General features: G+C 31.4%; 1 protein-coding gene across 4 annotated transcripts in view; it reads right to left on the reverse strand.

Moving 5' to 3' along the window:
• Positions 1-21,552, reverse strand: part of scramb1 (phospholipid scramblase 1) — a 128,432-nt gene that overhangs the window by 20,886 nt on the left and 85,994 nt on the right. For all 4 annotated transcript variants that reach the window (XM_075358814.1, XM_075358809.1, XM_075358804.1 and 1 more), the window contains 2 exons: positions 10,943-11,160; positions 3,748-3,912 (listed from right to left, as the gene is read on the reverse strand). In XM_075358814.1, coding sequence (XP_075214929.1) covers positions 3,748-3,912; positions 10,943-11,160 — 383 coding nt within the window. The remainder of the gene's footprint in view (positions 1-3,747; positions 3,913-10,942; positions 11,161-21,552) is intronic.

Raw genomic sequence — 21,552 nt, forward strand, 5'->3', positions numbered from 1 at the left:
AATGGCAGCTTCAGCCGCCATCACCACTGCAGAAGTGAAATTTTCTGCCAGGACATCTAGTGGCAGGCCGTCAAGGTCTCGAGAAAAAAATTTCCAGTCTGCCCTCTTATGCAAAAAGTGCTCCTGGCAAACAAGAAAGTGTCCCTCATGGTCATCGTGCAGCTCATCTGCTATTTCAAAAAGTATCAACCGATGATCACTAGAACAGTCATCGACCACAGACCAGTCAAGGACCCTATCAATGGTGATGTCAATATTTGTACCTGAAAAGGTCCTTCGTCCATTAACCGTACTGACATAAGTGGCCAACTGGTCCATTAACCGTACTGACATAAGTGGCCAACTGGTCTGCAACATTCAAAACCTCAAAATTGTGCTGTGCAATGAAACTGTCAATTAGGCCACCACAATGATCAGTGATCCCACTGTGCCAAAAAAGCGACTTCGCATTAACATTGGCATGAATAAGGATTGGACCATTACCCACAATATGAAGGATCCTTCCCCATCTTGCTAGGTGTTCCTCAGTGGGATTCCTGTATTAGAAATATGAACTAATAACTATCTGTAAGGTTCTGTCTGCGAATGGCAAGTCTGACCACAACATGATGCGCATCAGAAACGTGCTGAATAAGACACTACTAAGCGACTTCCTGCATAGAATGGCAGACATACAGGTATGCCCTAAACAAAACTTTTCCCAGCTCTGAAAACCAGGAAGATCACCCATAATTACATATGGGTGCTGCAGAAGGACAACATCGACGCTCCATCTCTCTTCAATCTCACCTAATTCAACCTGGACTACACCTGCACCCCGGGCATTTAGATACTAACCATCAAGCAATTAAAATACAGCGCAACAGCCCTTACGTAACAGTCACACTCCCTACTAACAACTGGATGCTCATGATTCTTGTGCAACCTCTTACAGTTAGCACAGGTCGGAGCCTTGGACCTATGTGAACAATCATCACACTTGTGGCCCTCCTTGCCACAATGGCCACACACCAAGGCAAACTTACAAAATTTAGCCCTGTGACCATATCTGCAGCAGTTGAAACATCTTTGGACATCCACATATTCTTTTACTCGGTAGAACCCTACATCGATAAATAGTCTGCCTACAGACATACATTTTTGAAAGAGACCAGAACTTACCTCAAAGACTCTGTGATATTTCTGGGTATCATGCCTACCTGTTTTAAAGACCAACCTGCAGTCCCGCCGGAAGGCGGCTTCATCCAAATCACTGTTCTGTTCCCTAATGAGGGACAAGACATCTTCGTCAGTCAGGTTTTGGTCAATATCATAGGCTATAAAACAGGGTCTATGCGTTTTCTTCAGGTCTATTTTTACATTCAATCACTTAACCGCAGTGGAATCTCTAACTGCCTGAATGGTCTCCATATCATCCACTACCACATAGATGTGGTAGTGGATGATACCTTTCCAGTCTCTTTAATGTTCCTGATTTTAAGACCTTTCCGGTCACCCTGAAGTGCAACCTGGAAGTCTTTCTTCAGCTGACTGCTGGACACAGTTGAGCCCTTCGCCCTATTAACAAATGCAACCTCAGGTTTCTTAGAAGACTGGCTGGTTCCATGTCTGCCCTTACCACCTTAGCATACCTATGTGGTTGCATTACCTATGTGGGGGCTGGTTTCTGAGCTACAGTTATTTCTTTAGGCCATTAGGCAAGATTTTTGAAACCCTTGATGACAACTGTGAAAGCTACTCGAAAGAATTCAAGTTGAGGCAATAATTTCTTCTTGGTAGCAGCAAAAGTACACTTGGGGTTTGCTAAATAGGAAGACAAGCCACCCAGTTCTGCCAAAACATCATGGGCCAAAGGAGCAGAACTGCCATGCCTGCCTCTGGCTTGCAAAAACTCTTCAATAAGTGGGTTCATACCTTCCCGGGAGGTCATCCCTATATCTACTTCTGAACTATCCTTATCAGGACCAGTGTTCAAGGAGGTCGAAAGATAAAGCTCTGGCCCGCCCTCTGGCTAGGCTTCTTTCCTACTTCACTAACATCTGTCATGGTCGGAGATGCCCTGACCTAACAATATACAAACAAAATGCTCACTGTATTCCTTCTATTTAGAGATATTGGGCACAAGCCCATAAGCGTGATGACTACCTGCAGCGAGCCACAGGCAGGTGGAGACCTGTATTCTTCTGTCACTCTTTGCTACTACTGGATCAAATGTGTGAAATCAAAGATAAACAAACAGTTACAGATTACAGCCCCCGCTCTAAAAGAGCATGAACAGGACTAAGGATAAAGGGCTCTTTGCTCGTAAGAGGGACTTGCGATCAGGAGTCGTTGCCACTCTTTTCGCCACTATGAGGTGAGTGCTTAAACAAATTGTGCACCAAATCCTCTGAATCCCTGTGAAAAGGGTATGAATCGTCTTAACAGTAAGGGCGCAAAACCGTTGTAACAGTTCTCAGAAAGCAATTGCTATTGTTACTCTACCTTTACTCATTTTATCAGTGGCCAAAGCCGCAGGGAGCCAACACATGTGGCAATCTTAGTCTCCCTGATGGAGATGCCAGCAGCTTCCATACTGGTCAACTCCATAATTCTTTCAAGCCCCCAGAGTACAACCTTGGAGTCAATATCTTTCTCAAGATCATACATAATGTTGCATCTTTATTTTAGACGTGATATTACTCTCCTTGAAGGCAGAAGTCATCGCCTGTTTCAACAATCCAACTGCGTCCTTTTCTTCTTTAACCTATTTCTCCATGGCATTCCCAGCCTTTTGGACTGAGAATTTCCATAGCACTAGGCACCACTACATCAGTTTTGAGTGTCCTCAGCAAATCTGCATATGAGGTAGTCACTCTACTCCCATTTCATCACCAACTAATCTGGCTTCCAAGGTAGCTGTAAGAACATTCCTGGCCATCATCCCAGAACCCCTCAGAAGCCAGGACACCTGTGGGTGTCTGGCCGCCAATTCGTCAAGTAGGCAGCCAGCAGTCACCTTATATAAATCCACTGCTACCACTGTATTCACAGTACCACCTCTTCTGTCAGGCAGGCAAACTACCATACTATGAAAGGCCTTTTCAGGCCAAGGCTTCTTTTTAAAGTCAACGAGTTGCTGTGGTGGTACCCATTTTCTAGCTGGGCATCCAGTCATCACAGTGTATTTTATAGCCCTTTTAAGATTTTTTAACATTCTGCAATATGCACTGATATTTATAGTAGTACTGTGATCATTAAATTGAAAACATTTTTGTTTGAACTTCTTCAGTCTAGGATATTATGAATACCGCCATCGCACTGACTGCTTTCTCGTGATGTTTTAATAAGAAATCCAGGTTTCATCTTTGGTAACAATGTGATCTCAACTAACAAAAGATTACTTAACTATTGTTGCCAACAGCTAACTCTACTCATTGAAATAACTGAACTATGAAGTACCATCTGTTTATGTGGAAAATTCAAAACAGACCTTACTTTAATTATACACCTTGTAAATGATGATAATAATCATATAGTCAAACATGATAGTATCATTACTATAATGGTAAAAGTACAAAAGCAATGTTCACCAAATTTAATTGAAAATTACGATTTACTACTATTTATGCAGAAGAAAAACTGTAAGAGCCAGTTCATAAAACCATATAAACAAGCATTTAAATAAAAAATTCATTTTTCAAATATCATTTTTTTATTAAATAAAAATTTTAATTCATTATATATATATATAAAAAAAAATTATACCTTAAATTCAACATCTCCACACATGCTGAACGTACAGAAAGGTCCTTCTATTCTGAGGATTGAATCTCCAGCAGCATTTTTTATTGAGAATTGTGGAGTTAAAATACTCCATTCTTGTTGAATAGAACCAACCAAACATCCAGGTGGAGCAAACACTTCAATTGACTGTAAATGGACAAATTAATATAGATTACTGATAAAAACAATAAAAAGAAAGGTAGTTGATATTATTTACAAAATTTATCATAATTTTTCAGGACTATAATCTGAAAAAAATCTTTTATTATTATCTGCGTCAAAATTTATAAAATTATTTTTATGATTAAAATTGCTTAATATTACCATTAAATCAAAATTCATTCAATCAAATAAAACTTTAATTACAGTAACTATAAAAGTAAAATAAGCAGGCATATACATATTTAGAGGGGAGGCAGCTGCCTCAAGATGGAAAAAAGTATAAATAACAGATTTTGCAAAAATTAAACATTTTGAAAGAAACTAATTATTAAAAAATTACTCACTAAATTCATGAATGTTATTTAGTTACAATTGGCAAAAACATTTAACAAACTCATGTGTAATGAAGCATAAACCATGTAACATTTTCATGGTGAGATGAGGGCCTACTTTTTTCCTAGTAATCAGTACTTTGGATGAACAATTAAAAATACTTCAAAACTTGGCTAAATATTGCTTTTGGCAATTGCTTGTTTTATATAACAGTAAAATCTGCTCGTTTCTAGTTTATATTGAACACATCAGCAAATGTTTAACTACCTTATGATACATTTATGATTATGATACAGATATATAAAAATATCTGTTTTGGGGTCCCGAGTCCAAAAAAGTGATTTCTAAAAAATGTCTGTATGTCTAATACACTTTCTATTAATGATTCTACCATAAGTTTTTAATGTTATAATGATGAGAGCCATAATTTTGAATTATGCTCAGCTAGTATAGTCATATACCATGTAAAACTAAATTTTGACAAAAATGTCAGTTATAACCTTCCTTGTCAAACCAATACAGCGAGATAAGACAAGAATGGCATATCCCAGTCAATTGAATCTGCAAAATCATTCATGACGGACATCAAACTTCACTAGTCTCATGAAAATTATTAGAAAATAAGCAAAAAAACACTGTCCTCAATTATTTTCTAGGTCATTTTTTCTGGCCCACATGATTTACCACTCAGAGGCAAATATCTGGATGAAGGTGTACTTATATGCAATTTAAACATCAAAGTAGGCGATTCAAACCAAAAGACTATTTTGAGCATGGACCAAAAAACACATCATAACCATCACCTATCATCCAAAATGAAATAATTGATCTATGTGGTGGAACAACCAGGGAACACATTGTCACAAGAGTTAAAAAAAGCTTGTGTTTACAACTTTTTGGTTAACAAAACTGCAGATATTTTGGGTAAAGAATAGCTGTCTATTGGATTATGTTTCTTTGATGAAAAGGCCAAGAAAATCAAAGAATTTTTAGGCTTTGTAGGGCTTGAAGATATTCCACCAAACCCACCGGGTTGGTCCAGTGGTGAATGCGTCTTCCCAAATCAACTGATTTGGAAGTCGAGAGTTTCAGCTTTCAAGTCCTAGTAAAGGCAGTAATACTAGATCATGGATACCAGTGTTCTTTGGTGGTTGCGTTTCAATTAACCTCATATCTCAGGAATGGTCGAACTGAGACCATGTAGTCTTATACAATACACTCATAAATATCATCCTCATTCATTCTCTGAAGTAATACCTGAACAGTAATTCCCGGAGGTTAAACAGGAAAAAGAAAAGAAAAAAGATGTTCCACCATGTCTGGAAAAGAAGGTATGTAAATAATTTTGAGACAAAAGTACAAAAAAGCAGTCTACTTCCATTGCACTTCTCACAATATTAACCTTGTTGTGAAAGATTTAAAATTTATCCCAGAAATTTGAAACTGTGCTGGATGGAACTATCAAGGAGATAATCACATTTTTTACGGGTCCATTTTACGATGTAAGCTTATTGCTATCATTCCTAAATTGTGTGAGACTAGGAGGTAAGAAAAATACAAGAACATCCATGCTTTTAAGGATCACTTTGTTGATATTGTTAATGCATTGGAGACCTTAATTATAGAGGGAAATACAGCAACAAAAAAAAATTCTTATCAAATGCATATGTAAGCAGTGGAGGGAGATCTTCGTTTATTGTTAAATATTCTAAATGCACTTCAATTGAAGACATTTGACACATCCTAAAACAACCAGCACATTCAAACTATTCTTGACATGACACGAGTTCATCATGAAGATCGGAGAACATCACGACTGCCATCTTAAAAGAAGCAGGCGATATTGCAATGCATGTGAATGTTGATATAACCACCACTCACATTGCTGGCCAACAGAAGCATAGAAGCAATCATGCAGCCAAAAATCTATCCAAATTTTGGAATATTTCTTTACTTGGATTCCATCATATCATCTTTGAAAGTCAAATTTTCCATAGACAAATTGCCTGCATTTTCATTAATAAATTTCTATCCGAATAATATGAGGGGTGTTTCATTAGAGGAATGGAATGAAAGTACTTCATCTTGTGCAACATTTGACAATTTAGAAAGCATTGAAGGAGAAAGGAAATTGTGGTTCAAAATGTGGAATGAGGTACTGGAAACACCATACATAAATGAGGCTTTAAAAAGAGCCTCATTTATGTATTCCCAGCTGTTACAAAGGCTCTGCTGATACTGCTTTCACAGCCCTGCACAAGTACTATTGACCATTCATTTAGCTCCCTTCATCGAATTAAAACATAGCTACAAGCACAATTGGTGAAACCAGGTTAAATGGGTTAGCTATGTCAGGCATTCACCACCAACGGGTTTTCGCTAAGAGCAATTAGATGAAGCTGTAGTTAGAAAATTTGCACCTAATCCTTGCAAACTAGTATCATAAAATTATTTTTTTTAAATAAATATTGTATTTCTCCGTATGTTATTATGTATAGGATAGCATGAGCTACCATGAACTACCATGAAAGAAGTTAAATTTAGAAAGCTGCTCTCCCTTCCGTTTTGAGCTAGATACGCACCTGTAAGCAAGTTAATATTACCAATAATACAAAACCAAAATATTCTGGTCAGGTTTCCTTTATTAAAAATTAAATTTTGTGAAATAAACTCGTTAACTTGAGAACGTAAAATTTCAAATGATCAAAGAACAATTGAAAAAATTAAGTGATATTTTATAAGTAGTAAAGCAGCAATAAACAACCTCATTTCAATAAATATCATTTTTCTAACTATTTAATTAAACAAACTGGATGTGCAGAGTTCACACTTCTATAATTTGTTTCACGAAACCATGCAGCAAACCAAAACATAACAGTATGATGATATGATTTTAATTTAATTTAACGGTATCCACCTGAGAAAAAAACATTTCTTTTTACTTTTTATCATAAAAATGAAGTAAAATAACTAGAAATAGAAAAAATAGGAAATTGTGATAAAATTATACATTTATTGAAAAAATAAAAACTTTAAGAAGGTTTTTCATAATTTTCAATTTTATAAAATAAAACGGAAAATATATTCATTTCAACATATTTATTCAATAACTAATAAGCTGCTGTCTATTGAATTTTTTGTCTAATAAATTTTTTCCAAATTTATCACAATATCTTCAATAATATTTTCACGCAAACTGACCGCTTCCTTTAATTTTTTCTTTTTTCTTCTTTAATTACATGTTGAATATAATTTTTCCAAGCATTTGCATCTACTCTATTTACACCTTCTATCAATAGTTTTTACACCACTTAACTTAAATGTTATTATTACTCCCAATTCAGCCTTTGACTTGTGCCTTACTAATTCTATAAGATTAAAATTAGGAATTTTTTCAGGTAATGAATGGTATGGCACACTATCTATTATTACGATAGGGATCCTTCAGCAACAATTTTTTTAAACCACTGCATAAAATTGTAATCTTTCATTTCATCATGATACTCTTGGGAAGATCTGGACTCAAATAACCATAAACCAACGTTCAAAAATCCATTTTCAAATCCTATGTGCATTACTATTAATCATTAATCTTTTCGAGCCAGGTTTTCACCGTAGTTGACAAACCTTTGATAAAAGCACTTTTGTGCTCTTCAGCAGTTCAGAATTTGTATTCACAGCAATTAATATTTTGTTCAATTTAGGAAGCTCCTTATTTAAATAAAACGAATGAACACTTTTTCTGATAGTAAAATTGTACAACTTTTCAATAGTTTTCACCTGCTTCTGAGTATTTTTAGGGTTAACATGTTTTTAATTGTTTTTTTTTGTATTAAAAATTGTTCTTTCAGTAATGCCTACTGTATTATTTGCTTTCCAAGCTATGTCTCTGACTTCAGTTTTGGAGTTATCATGTTTTAATTTTATATAGTATAATACATTGCTGATATCTTTTTTTCAGAGCTACTTACAGGATTTCTGGTTTATGTTTCATGACAGAATCACTTACTGCAAAACCCAATTGGCACAAAAACATGAGGTAAATTAAAATTAATGAAAATAACACTGAATAAAACTGTTATAAAAATGAATTATAAAACTGTATTGTACCGTATGGAGTAAATGTCTGTAATAACATTTTTGTTTGTATTAACAAATTTCAGTCTGTGATAACACTGAAATTCTTTCTTTCACTGAACTGAATAATGGTGTGAACTGATGTTGCAAATGATGTTCCCATTATTAAACAACTATAACAATAACAAAATTATTAATTGCTTATCATTGGCAAATCATGGCACCCAACTAGCAAAAGCTTACAATACAGCTTAAACTACTGAGATATAACTTATAAATGCTGAATTCATATTTATATCTGCCAATATAATAATTCATTTTTATAGTTGACTTATTTATAGATATAGTTTCATATTTATAGTTACTTTAGGAGTGTGTACAATCCAAAGGAGGAGAAGTCCACTGTACAACACTGCCTACCATTTGGGGGAGGAAGGTGGACTCCTAAACATATGCATCCAAAGATGACCTACTGGCTACAACATTGGTTATTTTCCCTGCATGTTAAACCATGTGAACTAATTATGGAAAGGAAAGACCCCCTTAGTCCTTAATCAGTACACATCTGAAATTCATCACCATAATATAGGAAGAACAAAAATAGTTCTGGTAAGGATGTCAAGAAATTACCAATCTCTAATGGAGCTAAACAAAACAGCAAATTCATTTCTTCCTAATAGTAATTTTTACATTCAAAGATGGTGTTACATCTGACGTTTACAAACCATAAAACTTACTCTCAAGATATCCAATGAGACATCTTAGATCCATTCTTTGAAATGGAATGTGACCTCTTTGAACATTTACATTTCTGTTTTAAAAAATTATATGTTGTTCAGGTACTGTATGGTGGATGCGTGTCAAACTAAAATAATATAAATAGTGATCAAGAACTATTAAAGTTTGACATAGTTAGCTGCATTGCTTAGTAATTTCCATTATATTTACAGAAAAAAAATAATGTTCATCCCTATATTACATTTATGTATTGTATGAGTATGATGTATACATCCTACTTTGATTTATATACAAAAATAAATCTAGAAAAATAATCTATCCAAGTTAATCTAGTAAAACAAAGAAAAGAATCCAACTGAACCCTAAGGAGAATAAAAAGGATACACCATAAAGACATACTGAAGTCAATAACAAAAATGAATTCAATAAAACACAGTCGAGAGACTACTACAAAATCTTAAAAAATCAGCTCCAAAAATAAAAATCTCGAACCCGACTAATAATGAATGAGAACTGTAAACTGACCCATAACAATAAAGACAATGTGGAAATCCAAGCTAAATATTTCAACACTCTTAAATTGCGAAGAACTCACAGGACTCCTAAATTTTAACACCAACACCCCAATAACAACACCACCAGAAAACATCAAGCCTCCCACAATAAAAGAAGTCTACCAAGCACTGGGTGAGATGAAGAATTACAAAGCAGCATGAGAAGATTAGACATTTGTAGAGATCTGGGAACGTACAGAAAGATCAGCAAAACACCTGGATCAAAAAATAACTTCCAGAACACTGGACGACAGCCCTCATCCATCCACTATGCAAAAAACGGGGACTAAACAGCCCCTGGCAATTACACAGAAATCAAGTAAACATAAACGGTAATAATATCAAAATAGTAACCCTATTTAAATAGTTCAGTGAAGTAATAAAAATTAACTTAAACAGAACAACCTCAATCCAAATAAGAAGAAACAAAATAGCTAAAGCTCAAAAATTAACCTGGTACACTTACAATAAAAAATGCCTATCAATAAATGCAAAAATAAGACACTGGAATGCAATTTACAACCAGAAGCCACTTATGCAGCAAAAACACTCTTTCACCTGTACAGTCAATTAAAGACACACAGAATCCAGAAAATCGAAAGAAGAATTGGAAGACCCTGCATCAATAAAAAGTACCAGAAAACGGGTAGTGGAGGAATGTGCCCAACATTGTCGTGTAGAAAGAGTTAAAAGCCATCATCAATACTATGGGCTAAGTAGAGATTAGGATTCTTTGGACGTATCATGAGGATGCAAGATTCAAGACTTCTGAAACAGTTTATAGTGTAATCTCTACTTGTGAAACACAAGACAGGATGCAGATGGATCAGAGAAATAATAGAGAATCTGAAGGAAATTGGCCTTACACCAGAAGACACCACAGGAGGTTAAATAAAATTAAACAAGAAAATCAAGAACAAAAACATTCGGTTCACACTCACAAGAAAAAACTAACAACACGAACATTTTCAATGCTGGAAAGAGCACAAAGATCGGAACATGTAAAAGTACTGGGAGGATCACAAAGCCCAGTCACATCGAAGGAAACTTGAATAATAGACTAATTAAAGATCCTACGTGACCATAAAAGATAATAATAGAAAACTAAATATAAAATTTAATTATTAAGAAATAAATAGATAGAAAAATGAAGACATATTATTAAATCAAAAAGGAACTCACACATGATTCTTCTCATTTCAAGATGTAAGGATAAAAATTTTAAGATATTTATGATAAAAATATAAGTTACTGACCTAATAAAACAATACAATGAATTAATTTAGTGAAAAAGTTAAGTCTAACATACTTACTTGTAAACAGCACGGAAACCAACATGAGTCACAGGCAAGAGGACGGTTTAAATGTATGACATGGTTCTTGTAGTTATCAAGAATCTTCATTTCAAATGGACGCCATGGGCCACAGCAGTTCCTTGTACAACAGTCAGAATCTTCTACAGCATAAAATACCTTCTGTCCAATACTGTTCTTAATAGTAAATTTATTTTTGCTCTCAAATCCAATTAAAGCTTAAAAAAAAAAAAATAAAAAAAAATAAATTCCATTTACAGAAGTAGTTTTCTACATAAAACTGTCAAAAGGTAAAAAAAATCTTTCAGCTGATTTCTGATTTTTTTTTGTTCATTCAATTCTTCTGACTGATAAAGAGAGCAACTCTGTTAAACAATATATTATACTGAAACAATTACATATAAGCTGAATTTCAATTAATTAGATCTACAACCCAATATCGTTAGTTTACTTCTGTTTTTTTTTCACCATAAAAATAAGTTATGTAATTTCTGAGCTACAAGCAGGCAGACACTATACTACACAAACAAACAAACACACACACACACACACAGAGGGTGTTTGTGAGGGGGGAGGGGGAAGTATGAGAAAGAGAGAGGGCGGTTATTAGATTCACTTTCCTATGACCTTTGCATATAAAATTTTTCATAATTTCTAAATGTTATATAAAATTAATTAACAAAACGATAATACAAACTTCTTTCTTAACATAAACAGATGTTAAAAAATATATGAATGCTACTATATCTTTGTTCAAATTTCTTATATCATATAGTTGCAATTTTTTTGAAAAAAAAAATGTAAGAGAAGGAAGCTGTTGCTAATTATTTTCAGGTTTCATCACATCCACATTTTTACTATATATTTAGTAACTGTGAGCTGTAATCCATTTTAAATAATTTAAAACAAAATTTAAAAACTCCTTAATAAAGAAATTTAACAAAGAAAGACTTAATGAAATATTTGTTTATTAACAGATTTTACAAGGTACATCCAATAATAAGGAAACATTACATATATTTAGCAATGTAACATTGTATTATTTTTACAACAAAAGTAATAAACATATCCAAAAATAGTTTTTAATTGTAGTTCACATCACAAAGAATCATCAATTTCTTAATGACTGTCCCAAAGAATGGATGATAAATGATTTTTATTTCAAGCTAATCTAATTAAGCTAACTTATTTCAAGGTAATTTAATTGTAACAAACAAACTATTAGTTTAATAGTGATAATACTGCTTAATCACTTAATGTTATTTTGGTTTATCCCTCCTCATGTTATATCTATAATTATCACTGCAACTCAATTATTAAATTTTGATTAGCACTAACGACTTTAACATACTTTTACTAAAAAAAAAAAAAAAAAATATGTTGCCTTGGATTGTGTAATAGAAAGTGCCATTCATGAAGCCCTACATTTTCAGAAGCAGCAATAAATATACAAATTAGTTTGGTTAAATGCATGCCTCTTCTGCACTTAATTATAAAAAAATTGTGATAATTTATTGAGTGCTCATAAATGTGTGATAATAAGAGAATGCAAAAATGTTTAATGAATGGTTGACTTTTTTGGATGAAGCAGGTTAACAGAAATGCAGAAAGTTTATCATACATGTGCTGCAGTAGGAAAAAATAATATACGTGATTTTACATTGTAAAACTTTTCTCTAGGATTTCTTTGTAAGTCTCATTTATACATGTCAAGAAAACTCTAACATTTCAGTGAATGATTTAATGCAATTGAAATAAAATTCTGCTGAAAGTTTTTTAAAACTAAGTCAAAAGAAGCTGAATTTGATAAAAAATTAAACAATTTTTTAATGTTTAAATTTGGTACATGATTAAATTTCTGCTTAGACAGATTGTAAATTTAGGATTATATCATGTTATTAGTAAGATTATTTTCAGAAAATAAAAATTTAAGATGCATGTAGGAATACAAACAGATTTCTACAATTGATTAATAAAATGGTTTATATTACCTTGAAAAAAAGTAAATTAAGTTAACATTTTCGACTTTTAATATCTTTTATTTGTCAAACATGGTAAAATATCTTTAAAGCTACAGATGTTTCTAACTAAAAACTATTTTTAAATGTAATAATAATAGATAAGAAATATTTATTTATATATTTATATATATACTCAGTATAATTATGTTTACATTCTTAAAAAATAAATGTTGCAAGTAGAAGGAATTCTATTTTTTATCACAGTAATAATAAAATCAAACATCACATTTGGCATGAATTTTAAAAAATAAATAAGTGACCATGAAAAAGAAATACCATAAAGCACATCTGCCAAAAAGGCTGTACATTTAAAAATAGTTACAAAGCAGCACTTGAAAGTCATTGAAAACTGTCATTCTGATACTTCCACCATAATCAAGGGACAGAGTAACCGAGCAGAATGAGATGGTTAATCAGAGTATCATTTGTTTCCATTAGTTTTCTTAAAAAGTAAAATTGTTGGATCAATATCAATCCTTTGTTAACATTTTCCAGTTACATTTCTGCTTTGCTAATGCTATGCTGCTGTTCATAACGATTATACACTGAAATAAGATTAATTAAAGGTGGGTTTTTTTGGGTGTACTAATATAATGTTTATACTTGTTTATTATTAAATTCTTAATTATCTAATTTTTTTCCTGATTATAATTTCCAAACTTAAAGCAATATTTATTAGGAATAAATAAAATGAGATTTGCCTTAAAAGTACTCTACATGGATTCATAATAAATACATTTTAAAAAAATATATTTATGAATAATTTTTATATGATTTATTACATATGTAATATGTACCAATAGTTCATGCACCAATAGTTACTTTTATCTATTTTTATTTTAAAATTGTGATTTATTTACTCCATAAAAAAAATATACATATAAAAGAATGACCAAATTTTCTATTATCTTTTATGACCTCATGGGATCACTTAAGTCAGTCCATTATTCAAGTCTCTTCGATGGGACTGTATGGGCCCCGTGGTCCTCCCAGCACTTTTTCATACATTCCAATCTATGTGCCCTTTCTAGAGTTGAAAATGTTAGTTTTGTGAGTTTTTTCTTGTGAGTGTAAACAGAGTGTTTTTGTTCTTGATTTTCTTGCTTAATTTTATCTAGTCTTTATCTTTTGGTGTAAGGCCAATTTCCTTCAGATTCTCTCTTATTTCTCTGATCCATCTGCATCCTGTCTTGTGTTTCACAAGTAGAGATTACACTATAAACTGTTTCAGAAGTCTTGAATCTTGCATCCTCATATGTCCAAAGAATTCTAATCTCCACTTAATGCATAGTATCGATGATGGCTTTTAACCCTTTCTACACGACTTTGTTGGCACATTCCTCCACTAACTGTTTTCTGGTACTTTTTATTGATGCAGATTCTTCCAATTCTTCTGTTTAAGTTATTTATTATTGTTATTTGTTATTATTTCTCTGAACTATTTAAATAGGGTTACTATTTTGATTTTATTACCATTTATGTTTACTTGTTTTAATCGTCGATTTCTGGGGCATAATTTCTGTCTTTTAGAATGATATTTTGATGCCAATCTAATTTGCAATGTTTATAAGTTATAATACATGTTATTTAGCTCATTGATGTTGTTTGTTGACAGTGCCAAGTCATCGGCAAAATCAAGATGGTTGTTTTAATTCTTCACCCTATTTTTACTTATTCTGGGTGACATTTTCTGAGCCATTCCCATATTACCACTTCTAGAGCACAGCTGAATAATAGTGGTGAGAGCCCATCATCTTGGTGCAGTCCTGGTTTGATCTTAAACGATTCCAAGAGGACACCTCTAAATTTTACCTTTAACTTAATGTCTGTGAGGATTAATTTTATTATGTTTATTAATTTGGTACGTAGTCCAAGGTGTATTAGAATTTTTAGTGGTATTCTCAGAGTCATAAGCTTTCTTAAAATCTACAAATTTTGTCACCATGTCTTTGTTTCTTTTCCTGTGGTAATCAGTTATTAGCTTGAGACTCATAATCTGGTCTGAACAGCACCTCCAAGATCTGAAACTTCCCTGGTTTTCTCTTAGTTCTTTCTCGAGTTGTGAACTGATCCTGTTGAGGATGACTCTTGAACGAATTTTATATGCTGTGTCTAGAAGTGAGATTTCCCTGTAATTACCAGGGGCTGTTTAGTCCCCCTTTTTTGCGTAATGGATGGATGAGGGCTGTCGTCCAGTGTTCTGGTAGTTATTTTTTGATCCAGATGTTGAGAAGCTGTTGATAAAAAGGCAATTTTTGCTGATCTTCCTGTAGTATGTTCCCAGATCTCTACAAAAGTCTAATCTTCTCCTGCTGCTTTGTAATTCTTCATCTTACTCAGTGCTTGGTAGACTTCTTTTATTGTGAGAGGTTTGATGTTTTCTGGTGGTGTTGTTATTGGGGTGTTGGTGTTGAAGTTTAGGAGTCCTGTTGGTTCTTCAAAATTTAAGAGTTTATTGAAATATTTAGCTTGGATTTCCACACTGTCTATTGTTATGGGTCAGTTTACAGTTTTCATTCATTATTAGTAGGGCCAGGAGATTTGTATTTTTGGAGCTGATTTTTGAAGAATTTGTAGCAGTCTCTTGACTGTGTTTTATTGAATTCTTCTTCTACTGACTTCAGTATGTCTTTATGGTGTAGGTGTAGCCTTTTTATTCTCCTTAGGGTTCGGGTGGTTTCTGTTATTTATTTTACTAGATTCTAAAAGGATGTTTCTGATTTTTGGGATTGATATCTTTTTCTCCCTGTTTTGTCACATTTGTTGTTCCACCATTGATGTCTTTGTACAGTATTTTATTGGGACTCATTCTTCTGTGATTTGTTTACAGTTGTTGACTACCAACTTGCAACATCCTCCTTATCCAGATCAACGCTTGGCTACATATAGCAGCTCGGACTCACAATAAATTCGTTAAAATTTATTGGGCACCTCTTAAACACCCACTGTACAGTCCAGACTTGTCACTGTGTGATTCCACATGTTTAGTTTGCTGAAATATGCTTTAGGAGAAAGATTCAAAGATGGATGCTGCAGTTGAACAATATGTGTGCAATTGGTTGTTAAGGCAATCTATTTTTTTTTATAAGGGGACCAGAAAGCTACCTACCTGATGGAGAAAATGTATCTCTGTTGAAGGAAACATTGTAGAAAATTAAGGTAATATATTTATAATTTTATCCAATATCAATAAAGCTATAAATTTCATTTTATATATTTAAATGACCCTTGTAATTCATATTTATTTCTTTACATCTATTGCATACACTTCTGCAATGAACATTTTCTGAAGAGAATGATTATAATTCACTTGCATTATTATTTTCATAATTTTCGGAAAGTAAAAACACACTCTTAATAAGTAATTATACTAAAATTATGTTTTTAAAATGAATATTGCTAGAAGTTATATACTTTTCTGAAGTCTGTGATGAATTTGAAGAGGCTTATATTACAGTAGGTAAATCATATTTATTATAATGAATGTAAACATTTGTTTAAACATCACCTCTTCATCAGTTGAATATAATTTTATGCTTTTTTTTTAATGTAAACAAATGAAATTCAATCTTACCAACAATTTGTCTGCATTCTCTTTTATAGCACTTTCGGTCACTTGACCATCCTCAGGAAAAGTTATTCTTCAATTTCAGATCATTAAAATTAAATTATGTAGAATGTAAATTTATAAAATGTTAAAATCACAACTGGTCATCGTAGTATAAAGTTAGTCATGTCTGTTATGTAAGAAGGTCGCAGTTGTTATGAATATTAGTGATTGGAGAGACAGTTTAGGTATCCTGATAATTATTAATTATTTGTTTAAATAAAATATCGTCATTGAATCTGGTCTGTTCATTGATTAATTTATTGTTATAATAGTATATATTGAATTTTTTGAGGATACTGGTTTTATAAAAGTCATTCGAAATATCTAATATTTTAATAAAATTATCGGGATTGTATTATTTGTGTTTATTTTGTAATATGTGTTTAGAATAATTTGATTTATCCAAGTATCTTTTCTTTATATTGTTAATATGCTCTTTGGCTCTGATAGAAAAAGAACAGTTGGTTATACCTACAAATTATAAATGGCAGTCTTCACATTTCAGACTGTAGACTCCTTGTTTAGCTAACATATTTATATTTTTGGAGTTTGCTATTTTAGTATGTTCGTTATTGTTTAAAAAATTTATTATTTTGTTGTTGGTAGTGTATGTTGTCTTTAGATTATAGGTTTTATATATTTTATCAAAATGTTTATAAAATGGGATAAATTGTATTTTATATAAGATTTTTTTAAGTCATTATGTGATAATTTTATGTTGTCTTTTATATATCTATTTTTAATCTTAAAGTATAATTTTTTGATCAGTTGTTCATTGTAACCATTTAATACTGCTATATTCTTTATAATGATTATTTCGGAATTTTTTTTAAATTGTTGTGTCTGAGATATTTAATAGCTCTGTAGATTAAACGATTAAAAGTTGCCATTTTTTGATTTCATGAATGAGGTGAATTAGCTTGTACTATAGTATTATGTCGTGTTGTTTTTCTATATATATATCAACTTCTAAAATATTATTATTGAAATTTTTTTCAATGATCATATCTAAATAAATAATAATATTATTATTATTTAAATAAATATTTTATATTAATATATTATTATTATTTTTAAATTGTTAATTTCATGATTTATTGTGAAACTGATATTGTGATTTATTGCATTAATTTTACTAAAATTTATATTTATGTCATTATCTGTATTTTGATTAAAAATAATTAAAATATCAATGTATCTTTTATATAAAAGAATTTAGTGATTTTTAAAACTGTTAGGTAAAAATGTATTTTCAACATCATCCATGTAAATATCTGTCTTGATGGCTGAGGGGGGTGATACCATAGTAACTCCTTTTTCTTGCTGGTAGTATTTATTGTTGAATTTCAAGTACAGTAGAAGTCCATTAGTCCGGCATCAACAGTCCGGAATGCCCGACAGTCTGGCATCGCTCCGGAAAAATGTAAAAATTTTGGTTTTCTCCAAAAGTGTGTCTTTAAAGCAAATAAAAACGCTCGAGAGCTATTCGGAAGTTTTCGGGGTAGTTCGGGATCATCCGGAAGCGCTCGGTATTGTTCGGAAACAATTAGCGACCGGCTAGTCTCAGCTGTCACAACAAATTCAGGTGCAGTGCAGCTCCGTTAATCAATCACGAAGCGTCTTAGCCATTTTTTTGTGCGTTATTGTTTTGTGTCCTTTCACATCGCAGTAAACGTAAATTTTGAAACTGTTTATAAAAAAAGTGATTTCCGTTCTAACTGTACAGTGACCATGTTTTCAAAACCTAAGCCTTCGAGTTCAAAAGGAGAGAAACGAAAACACGTAACACTGACTCTCAATCAGAAACTAGAAATCATCAAACTGCTAGAAAAAGGCGAGAATAGAAATGTTTTAATGAATGAGTTTAATATTGGCTCATCAACTATTTATGACATTAAAAAAAGATGAACTAATGAAGTTTGCTTCTCAATCAGTAACAACTGAAAAATTGGCTTCTAGACAAATATTAAAAAAACCAAAACTGGAACAACTAGATAGTGTATTGTTCAAATGGTTTAGTGCAGTACGTTCTGAAGGCAAGCCGGTAACAGGGCCAATGATTGGTGAAAAGGCAAAGAAATTCGGCCAAGATTTAGAAAGTGACTCAGATGCCGAAACGGAAGAAAAGGAAAAAATCAGCTGGGCAGAAGCTGCAGAATCACTAAATAATTTAACTCTTTTGCTGAGGCTAGTACTAGCTACAGTGCTTCAGAAATTATTGATTTCCATATCATTAGAAATAAATTTTATACTAAACGCCAAAAGTCAAGAAAACAAAAAGACATTCGTGACTTTTTTAAATCTAAGTGAAATATGTTTTACAGTACATGTACATACATTATATGAAATGTAAAATAAACTTTGTTGTATGTATTTGCATACTGTATTTGTAGTTTAATTATTAACCTAATTGTTCTTATAATTACCGCCCGATAGACCGGAATTTTCGGTAGTCTGGCACCGAGCCGGTCCCGAACGTGCCGGATTATCGGACTTCTACTGTAATTACAATTAGAGCATAGTTTAAGTAAATTGGTTACTTTATTTATCCATTCAAAATGTAAATTTGATTTAGATAATCGGTTACATATAATGTTTATAGTTTCTTTTGTATCAATATTAGTGTACATATCTTTTTTGTCCAAGGTTATAAGTGTAGCGGATGTGTTTATTTCAATTTTTTATTAATTCCATTTTTTTTTTTGTATTTATTATTTAAATTAATGTTTTCCTTCAATTTTTTTTAGCTATAAACTTGCTCAGTTGATATACAGGCGAATTGATGAAATTTATGTGTTGATGTATTGGGAACCCTTCTTTATGTACTTTGGGTAAGGCTTTGAATATGGAATAAGGCTTGGAATATTGGTTAAGTTAAATTTTGGTTAATTATGGGTATCCCTAAAAATGTATTTGCATTTATTAATTTTATATGATATGTCTTTTTTAATTTTTGGGACAGGATCCTTTATTTGTTTAAAATTATTATCATTTATGAACTGATTTGCTTTTTCAATATATACCTCATTGTGAATTATGTCAGGAGTATTTGTTTTATCAGATTTTATTATGAGGAATCGTTATTTTTTAGTTTAGTTTTGATATTTTTATAAAAATTAAAATTATTATAGTTACCATGCTTATACTTATATCCTGAATGTTTGTTATTTTTAGTTATCTATGATTTCGATGAACTGATTCCTAGTTTTATTATCAGCTTTATTATTGACTTTGAAATTATTATTTTTAATGTCTATTATGGTTTGTTTGATGATTTTATTTTTATTTATAGTAGGCAGATTAAATTTATATGCAGTTTTTATAACATTTAGTTCTTCTTCACTGAAATTAATCTTTGTTTTACTAATAACATTATCTCTGAAAGTATGCATTCGATTAGATGTATGGTGTACTTGTTTACTGTTAGTTTTAATCTGTTTATCTTTCAAGTTACAAAAGTTACTGTTCATTTTTGTATACTTACTGTTCATTATGTTGTTAATGTTGAAATCAGTAATTCTTAATAATGCTTGAAAAGTTACATAACCCAATCCATACATTATATCCGCTTGCAAAATACATTATTTAGTATTAAAATTTTGTTTTTTATTATATATTTTAATTTCATTTTTTAACCAAAGTAGTTCGATTTTATTTTTTTGTAATTTGAGCTAGTTGGATTTGATATTTAATATTAACATTAATGTATTTGGATATTGTGTTGTATTTTAAACAGTTTTTATTATATAAAATTTACAACTGATCAATAAATTATACTTTAAAATTAAAAATAAAGTATATATAAAATACAACATAATATTATCACATAATGACTTGGAAAAATCTTATATAAAAATACAATTTAACCAATTTATAAATATTTTGATAAAATATATAAAACCTAAAATCTAAAGACAACATACACTACCAACAATATAATACATTTTATAAACAATAATGATCATACTAAAATAGCAAACAACAAAAATATATATATCTTAGATAAACAAGGATTCTATAGTCAGAAATGTGAAGACTGCCATTTATAATATACAGGTATGACCAACTGTTCTTTTTCTATTAGAGCCAAAGAGCATATTAACATTATAAAGAAAGGATACTTTGATACATCAAATTATGCTAGACATATTACAGAATAAACATAACTACAATCCCGATAATTTTATTAAAATATATACATTTCCAACAACTTTTATAAAAAAATAAAAAATTATAATTTTTTTTACCAGTATCCTCAAAAAATTCAATACATATTACTACAACAATAAATTAATCAATGAACAGATCAGATTTGAGGACGATACTTTATTTAAACAAATAATTAATAATTATCAGGATTAACAACTGCGACTTTCTTACATAACTAAGTTTATACTATGACGACCAGTTGTGATTTTAACATTTTAATGATCTGAAATTGAAGAACTACTTTTCCTGAGGATGGTCGAATGACTGAAAGTGTTAGAAAAGAGAACATGGACGAATTGTTGGCAAGGTTGAATTTCATTTATTTATATACAAATAATATTGTATACCAACTGTCATGTTTAAAAACTTAACTTAGAATAATTTTATACTTTTACTGATCAATTTTGCCAAGTTTTAATGGCAGCTGATTGTTTTCAACAAATTTTTTTGTAAGTTCTACATTCTTTAAATATATTGTTTAGTTGTTCATGTTAAATGTTCAGTTTTACAACATTGCTTAGTAACTCTTATAGGTTATTTGAATTTTTTAAAATAAATTTTAGTTTAATGTTTGGTGCTTTTGAACAGATAGTTATTTTTTATATATTTTGGGTTTATTAGTTTCTGAACAATTATTTGTGAATGTAAGTTAGATATGGTTCAGTGATGAAATTGTTTTTGCAGTTAGAATATATTCTATTTTTGAAAGGTAGCTTTGCCATGAAAATATTTTTATATAAAGCTTACATAAATATCATTGACAAAATGAA

The sequence above is a fragment of the Lycorma delicatula genome, chromosome 1 (genome assembly GCF_047948215.1).
Source record: "Lycorma delicatula isolate Av1 chromosome 1, ASM4794821v1, whole genome shotgun sequence".
In the NCBI taxonomy this organism is placed as follows: domain Eukaryota; kingdom Metazoa; phylum Arthropoda; class Insecta; order Hemiptera; family Fulgoridae; genus Lycorma; species Lycorma delicatula.